The 8,914-nt window shown below is 39.0% G+C and overlaps 1 protein-coding gene across 1 annotated transcript; it reads left to right on the top strand.

Annotated features, from left to right (window-relative positions):
- Positions 1-5,198: 5,198 nt before the first annotated feature.
- LOC146449125 (uncharacterized) lies at positions 5,199-8,914 on the top strand. The gene is made up of 2 exons (XM_085101994.1): positions 5,199-5,330; positions 6,983-8,914. The coding sequence occupies exons 1-2, from the start codon at positions 5,207-5,209 to the stop codon at positions 8,509-8,511; spliced, it is 1,653 nt and encodes a 550-aa protein (XP_084958120.1). The 5' UTR covers positions 5,199-5,206; the 3' UTR covers positions 8,512-8,914.

Below are 8,914 nucleotides of genomic sequence, written 5' to 3'. Positions count from 1 at the left end.
AATTAGTCTTGGCTAAATTCAAGGAGAGCCGGTTTACTGCAAACCAGGTTGACAATTTGTTTAATTCTCTTTTTAATGTGTTAGTTAGGTAAACAGGATCATTATGGGAGATAAATAGGTTTGTATCATCAGCAAACAAGATTGCATCATTGCATCAAGCATTGTTCAAATGTTCTTAAATTTTAGTTAATCCGGCAGCTTCAACGTTCTTATTAAAAAGGTTCTTGTAAAAAAAGTGTACTGCTTTCCTAATACAGAAAGCAACTTTCAATTGAGATTTTCGAATATTTCAGCCCACTTATTTACACCAGCAACTATTCACATGCAACGGCTCCCGAAAAAAAATTCATATTTGAGCCCACAGCTTATCAGTTTCTACTCAGACCAGTTTGCCGGAGGAATTCCAGCACCAACACTGCCATCACCCGTTTAATCGTGCATGACCCTTTGTAACAATTCCCTTAAGTTAACCCACCAAACAGTAACCACACAAATCAAGGTATTCTTCGTCTGGGAAGGAAAAAAGTCCTAGACTAATAAGCTCTTTTGTTTCCAGTTGTGGAGGGGACTTTAGGGGCCGAAAAGTAATCAAATCCAATAAAGGAACACTAATATGAACTAAAAACATAAAAGTTACGATAAAAAAAGTAATTTTTTCTTATTTTAAATTGTAGTGGGATCTTGCATTATCTGGAAAAAAAAGAAGTGCCTGTCATAAATTGGTTGCCATGGTAGCATCAACGACAATAAACACTAACGGACCAAATCAAATATTCCCAGAAAACTTGATTCAGATAAATTTCTCAAATGTTCAAATATTAAAAAAAGAGCTATTCAGCTACAAAGTCGTCGCGGGCAAAGTCGCGCTGCAAAGTCGTCCTTGCCCCCCCCCCCCCCCCCCGGAAAAATCTTCGGTCGATTGAAGGAGGGATCTCCCGGTACAGTCTTTTTATAGGCCAGGATGATACTGGGTCCTGATTTTAGAGGAAAATATATATATTTTTTGTATTTTTCTGCTCAATCGCAAGAAGCATATCCTTGAAGCAAGTCTTCTCTCTGCGTTTTTGCGTCCAATTGGATGTGCTTTACCTTAGGTACGTATAAAATTAAAAGGTGAAGTGAATTTGATATCACCTTTGTCGCGCATTAATGCTGAAGTCAAATACAATATAGCTACTTTGCTTCAAAGGTGCAGCGCGATGCGACAACAACTTTGACTGCACCTTTGATGCACGTCAAAGGTAAAGTCAAATACTACGGCAACGGCTTTGCTATTCCTTTGGTACTTTCAAAGGTGAGGTCTAATTATATATACGGTAACTTTTTTGACCTGCTCATCTTTGGTGTATTGTCAAAGTTGTGATGGCTTTATCACACTTTTGACATCTATAAAGGCGAAGTCAAATGTGACTAAACTGATTTGACACACGTCAAAGGCTGCGTCAAAGGTGAAGTCAAAGAACTAGTGTTAAAGGATCAGTATCAAGTGCAGAGCGCACTTCCCTGTTATAAAAAGATTTGCAAGGCATTTTGCTGTTCGTCAAAGGAAGACTGAGAAAAATCACTGTTTAACGGAAATGAAGCGGCTACGTTCACAGGCGACTCGCCCCAAATTTATGCGGGTTAGGTCTGTTTACGCAGGGACGACGCTAATCTACAAGTATTCGGTTCACACGGAACCGGTCCTGTACTGGATCACACAGAAAAAAAGGGATTCCATTAACGAGTGAACTAACTCTTTTTCGTGAGAAAAATTACTTACTCATAACTTGACGATACACCTGATGTAACGAAATCCACAGAGGTTCTGGATTCCGGATTCCAGTCATCTGGATCGCGAATTGCAGCCGTCCTTGTTAGCTACTTATGTTTGCGGCTCTTCGACTTATGTTATTTTCAGGGCCGCAGCCAGACTTGAGGACAAGACGAGGCAAGTTTCGAGCGCCGAAGGTGCGAGCCGCTAGGGGGGTGTGGGGGCATGCCCCCCAGAAAAATTTTGGAATCTAGAGGCTCAGAAATGCCCTGGTAAGCATTTCCGTGGCATTTTTCTTCAGAAAAATCAATCTTTGGCAAGTGTAGAAGTTCACTATTTTATTGCTTAGCGATACTGGTGCCAAGTTAATGACCATCTTCATTTTAAAGCATTCAAATCAGTTGTAACACGTATCATAACAATAAAATGAATCCACGAGAGTAGCCAACGTTTATGGATTTTATACTATAGATAATTAGGAGAAGTCAGTTATCAATTATCTGTTTCGTTACACTCTTGCTTATGCTCTTCAACTTTGAACCGGACAGCCATGTCATAATATTGCCATCTCTTATAGTTGTAGGACTAAGAAGTCACTAACTTTCACGATTAAGAGTATATATATAAAGTTTTTTGCCCGTCGTTTATTCTTTACTGAAAGCTAAGACAATCCGTCTGTGGCAAGAGAGACAACATCACTTCAGTGGTAGACAGTATGGATGCTCTAGAGGCAAATCTGTGCGAGCTCCGTCAAAAGTTTTGAAATGCCTCTCTTACGCCAACCAGGCAAATGCAAACGGCTCTTTTAAGAGCCATTATAAACGAGAAAGGCTTGATCAACAAATCTTTTAAAATCTATTCTTTTACATTTTCTTCTCGCTGAAACGTTCAATATTATAGTGTTTGCAATAAATCGATTGCCAGCACTGCAAACGACATTTTGTTCTTTTACCACAGTTATATAAGTAAAGAAAGCTCCCACACCGGCTCTCAGCCATCGCAGATAAGATACGGGAATAATGGTGACCTTCAGTGACGTCACGCGGCCTGTAACGGTCGATGTATGTCACGATACGTCTTCTTAATGGCCCCTCTGAAACCTTAAATCATTTGAAAAACCGCTACTCATAGTTCACAGTGAAACGAATTAACCTCATTAAAATGCTTTTCCCCTCAATTCATCCACCTTATATTAGCTGGTTTTATAATAACCAATCCAATTTTTCCTCAATTAAACGTTTCTTCCAAAAACAAAAAAAGGCCAAAATCAAGACGAGGTAACGGCCTCGTCCTTGCCTCATGCTAGCTACGGCCCCGATTTACCACGTTTTCTGTGATTTTGGAAAGAAAGGCACATACCTGTACAGTAACAGTGGACCATTAGTCACGACTCCATTCTGAAGTAAAATGGCAGGTAAAACTGAGAATCCTTAAGACCGCGACATTATAAGCAAGTAACAATTAGACGGAAGCAGAGTTTTTTATAAGTCAATTCAAATTCTTACCGACTGTTAGCTTTTCGGGTAATTCTTTGATTAATGATAACTGACTTTCCCTTCTGTAGCTTGTTCTTCACCAAACTAAATGGCGACAATAATTTCAACTGAATGAGTTACAAATCGACGCTCCCGCTAAAGTCATCCAAGTCTTGAAGACTTGTACCGCGTTGTAGGGCCGATTCTTTCCACGAATCATAATGCTGTTTTCACTTAAATACTTGGCGGAAATTTTACGCAGTACAGAACACTCTGTATTGGGCGAGCAGTGCTCTCCCCAGTCTTCAACAGTCTCTTTTGTTTTATCAACGGCATCTTTCGCCATTTTTCCTGTGTCAGTGAACAACTGAACCTGCTGTCAACTTTGTTATCAATGGTTTTCACATCAGTGTTCAGTTGGATTACTTTACATGTCTGGTCGATTTGTCCACTTCAGATTTACAGGTCGACAATTTGTCGATCCGATCAAAAAGGAAGGACAACAGAAAACAACAACAAAGACACGTATTTAAACTATAAAAGATTAAAAGGAAAAAAAATATTTGGACAGTCGTTGAAAATTTCTTCAACGGAGGTCAGATGTATGGCGTTATATCCCCGCCAAAATTCAAGCTGTTGTATGCAACATTGTTGCTTTAAATTATTGGTCGTTTTTACAATCCAATATTTGTCTGCTATAATCCAACATTGTGCATTGACAATTCAACATTCATATTTCAAAATGCAATATTCAAGCTGTTGTATGCAACATTGTTGCTTTAAATTATTGGTCGTTTTTTCAATCCAATATTTGTCTGCTATAATCCAACATTGTGCATTGACAATTCAACATTCATATTTCAAAATGCAATATTCAACTTCTATAATTCCACATTTTGCATTGACAATTTAACATCCGTATCTCAAATACCATTCACATGCGACATCCGACTTTCCCAATTGTACATCGGTTTCACATTTTAAAATAATAGTTTCCACTCACCATTCGAGTTTCGCATTTTTAATGGCAAGATTCCATGTAACATTCAAGTTTCATCATTCAACATTCAAATTTCATCATTCAACATTCAAGTTTCATCATTCAACATTCAAGTTTTAAATTGAACTTCACGGATGAATGGTTGACCTTTAGTAGCGAATCCGCAGTAGTAACAGAGCGTGGGCGCAAGGAGTAACGCAAGCACAACACACGAGACAGCTACACGACCGCTCCACGGCAGCGCGTATACGATGGATTCTAATGCCAGGAACGCAAGATCAACGCTTCGTCGTGTAGCAGAACAGCTACTTACAGAATTTTTTAGATAAAACTAGTGAGCAGCACGTCTGCGAACTCTTACAGTTGTAAAACGATTTATTTCCTCGTATGCGTTTCGTGTGACTAACGCACACTTCGTCAGCGAGTTTTACAATACAACATAAGTGACCTGTATATATACCTACATAAAAGACTAAAATAAATTTTACATTACGTAAAACCGCACTTACGCTAGCGGATTTACATGTAGGAAACAAGCGAAAAGGTGTGCAAGGTGTGACATATTTTGTGCGTCACACAATTTTATGGGGCCCACAGTTTTAGCTAAAACTCTTAACAAATATCTAGATGTATATACCTTCCCGGGGTAGTCAATTGATAATATCGATAATCGATAGCATTCGATAACAATCGATAAAAATTGATTAATTTAATTCGAAATTCGATAAGAAATCGATAAAAGATTTCGTTGTGAGTAATCGATAATTATCGATTTTTGAATCAGGGCTATCGACTTTATTGATAAATATCGAATTAATCGAAACTGAATTATCGTTCCAATTTTCGAAACGGAAACACCAAAAGATATTAAAGAACTTGCAGAGACACTTATAACAACTTCCCTGGCCTGTTCGTTAAATGTTTGAATACGCAGAGGAAATAAAATCTGGAAGGGCCACAACAGAAATAAATGATGCCATGAGATGGGGTTCAATGTGTGAAGATCATGCCATAGCCACATATGTAAATGGAATGCCATGTAAGGAATACAAAAAAACTGGACTTTGGTCAACAACTGATACTGAAGGATGCTGCTGGCTTGGTGTTTCTCCTGATTGCTGATTATAAATTTATTTTTGTCATAAGTTTCACTATGCCTGGAGGGAGATAGTTAGCGCGCTTCCAATATGGATCACGCCCTAAAAGTTGGGATGATCTGGGCACTAGTTTGATGACGATGCCGTTTGAACTGAATTCGCGCGTACAGATAAATTACGTGAGCTTGATTTTTCACCGTTTTGTCGCCTATTTCTTTACATGTTTAAACCGTTCTTCCTAAGACTTTAGTTTCTTGTTACAAAAACTGCTTTTCAAGTCAACTGAACTGATAAATAAGCGGCATCAGATGGCGAATTGATGTGCTGCATTGGATTTAATACCAGTTAATTGAAGGAGCTGCTATAAATCTTCGTGACACGGACTATTCAGGTACAAAATAATCATTAGTTTTGTCAATGTATTGAAATCTGAAACTGCATAGAATGATAGTTGTCAGCTCAGGCACGTAGGGCCAGCTGTGGTGCCGCAGTTTGAAACGTGTGGTAGAGAGATTCACCCTGAATGTTTTCAAAATTTTCTCCCTCGCCGTAACGCTTACATATTTCGTTCGTGTTTTTCGTTGTTTGGCGTTTCTTGAACTCTCTACCGGGTCTGTTCACTGTGCCCCTGACGAGAATGACAGACCTTCTGAGCAGGCGGAGCTTTGTTTCGCTTTTGTCAATCTATGCTGTTTCTTGATTCTCTTTTTGTGAGCTCACTAAAATACGTGCGTAAGATTTTCAATATTTGCTTGGCATTAAGGTAGTTGGAACTAAAGCTACGTCGCTTCTCACTCGTTCCGAAAAGTTAAGCGCTGTTAAGTTTGCATTAGAATATCAGAAAATCAATCCTTATAAACGCTTATGACTGGAGGCAGGGGAACTGTCCACTCGGTCGTTCAGCTGTTCATCTACTTTCGCTGGTTCGTTCGCTCGGTTTCTCGTTCGCTCGTTTTCGCCGGTGTGCGTTCGATGGACCGTTTGGTCGTTAACTCGGTCATTCGGCTATCCGTTCGCTGGCTCGGTTCTTCGTTCGCTGGGGTTTCCGCTGGTTCGTTCGTTTGCGCTTCGGGTTTGTTCAGTTTTTGCTCCATTGGTCTGATGCACAAGCAAGACAGAAGAGCAGGAAGAGCAGCCAAGTACAAGAAGTAGCTACATAATTAGACAGCTGATGCTAAACATGGTTGCAATGACAAGCAATGGATAAATGGACAATGGATTTTTAAATACGTCCGTGGAAGCCTGTTACCATTATATGTGAATATATAGATTCTATTTCGTTTATTCCGACTTTCTGCCTGCCCTAAATATGGACCTTTCCCCCGTAAGGCCCTCACCCCTCTCCTCCTACTTGTGGCAAGAAATAAAAAAACACTCCTTCTATAGTTGTTCTTACAACTGAAGTCTACTGTCACTGAACTGGTGTGTGTTTATTGAACTGATGGTGTGGTTATTGAACTTTTGATTTTTCATTGACCCCAAACCCCTTCTCTCCCCCCCCCCCCCTTCCCCTTCCTCTCTTCCTACATGTCCAAATGAAATAAAAAACACTTCACCTATAGTTATTCTTACCATTGAGGTCTACTGTCACTGAACTGATGTGTGGTTTTTGAACTGTTTGTGTGGTTATTGAACTCATTTGTAAAAAACAAAAAAGGTGTTTCTCCTGATGGCCTGGTTGACGAAGATACAGTTGTTGAAATCAAATGCCCATACATGGATGGTAATCCATTTCCTTACAGGAAGGTGCCAGTGGTCTACATTCCTCAATGCCAACTGGAAATGTATGCAACAAATAGAAGTAAGTGTCACTTTGTGTGCTGGACTCCGAAAAGAACACTTGTTTACCTCATTAAACGAGATGACAAATTTATTGATGAACTTGTGACACGACTAAAAAAATTTTGGCATGGTGCAATAGCAGGAAACATTCCCAATTCAAATCCAGCATGTGACAACCTGAAAACTACAGCAGAAAAAATCAGTGAAAACTCTAAGCTTTTGAGAACCATAACATCATGTCGCAAAGAAAATGCCATGGAACATGAGAACTTCAATAATTTTTGGAAGAAAAATGAATCAATACCTAAAAGAAAATGTGTGGGATGTGGCAAGTTACAGGTTGTATGCAAACTGAATCCATGCCAACAACAGAAAACAAATGTACTGAAGTGGTGCCAACAACAAAAAACAAATGTTTCGCAACAATTAACACTGCAATCTTATCAGTCATTCACCTATGGCTCTGGTCAAGTTTTGAATTCCTGTCACACAGACACCTTTTTGGAGGCCATCTATCATCCATTTATCAGGCAAGTCACCCCATCAACTGTCCAGTTTGCCAACCCAAGTCAAGCTATGGATGCACTCCTAGATTCAATCATATTTAGGGAGCAGGGACACTTTCATAAGGGAAAGATGCGCCTCTGGAAATTCCTACAAAATCACACAACAAATGGTCATATGAACTTTGCCCTGGGACAGATGGCAGCTATATCACAAATATTTGATACCCTATGTTCTAACTTGAACAATGATGAAAAAAGAGCCCTATTCATGGTACATTCTTCAACCTTTCAATGTTCTGAGAATCCTTACCATGCCCACACAAGATCTACTATAAAAAGCCTCTTCTTCATTCATAACAGTTTCATTACCATCAAGGATATCAGCAACTCTTCATATGATCCTGTCCAATTGCTAGAAAAACTACTGACTCAAAAGGACACTGCTTCACCACATCGATGTCTTCAAAAAGCACAAGACACTCACAACATATGTGATGGAACTCTTTTGTCTACAGGGAACATTTCAAATGACCCATTGTTTATTCCAGTTGAGTTGGACAAGGATGAAAACAGACCAGTACAACCAAAACTTTCATCCAAACTTGAAATTTATGCTGGCAATAGAATGTATGTTCTCACTGCCATAATATATCATCACAATGCTCACTTCTGGTGTGAAAAATTGGTTGCAGATGCAAAATACAAGGAAGGATGGTATTTGTACAATGACATGGAGAACAATGGAAAAGCTCAATATACTGGAAAAAACCCACAAGTGAAAAACCCAGCATATATGCACATTCTTTTGTTTGAAAAAAAAATGAACCACAACAAGAAAAGAAAACAACAAACTTGTTCGCAAGGATCTCAACCCAAAAGAGCGAAGGATCATCTGTGACTGTTTTGGAACAATACTGCTAATCAAGAACTGAAGAAAGGAAAAAAACAAAGGAAGTTCCTTAAACGATTAACCTTGATCAATCAACAAAGTCAAAAGTTCTCTTCATCAAGTGTCTACAACTATTCTATCCACGCAAACCATACTCTTTCCACTTCTTTCTCTACAGTATTGTATACTTATCTTTTCCTCACTATGTGTGTCAATATCCTATCTATCATTCTCCATCTCTCTATCCCTACCCATCTTATCTCTCTATCTCTTTTCATTCTCCGTCTATCTTTCCCTTTCTCTTTTAAAGGTAAATTAATAGATTTAAGGTTTGAGTCAAATCACTCCTCATTCCGAACATTGTTAGTGGTCATCATGCTGGGAAACAATTGAATAAGAAACTCAATTTGAA

The sequence above is a fragment of the Pavona decussata genome, unplaced genomic scaffold, assembly GCF_977016875.1.
Source record: "Pavona decussata unplaced genomic scaffold, jaPavDecu1.1 SCAFFOLD_640, whole genome shotgun sequence".
NCBI classification, from domain to species: domain Eukaryota; kingdom Metazoa; phylum Cnidaria; class Anthozoa; order Scleractinia; family Agariciidae; genus Pavona; species Pavona decussata.
This window is presented reverse-complemented; position numbering and strand designations above follow the sequence as displayed.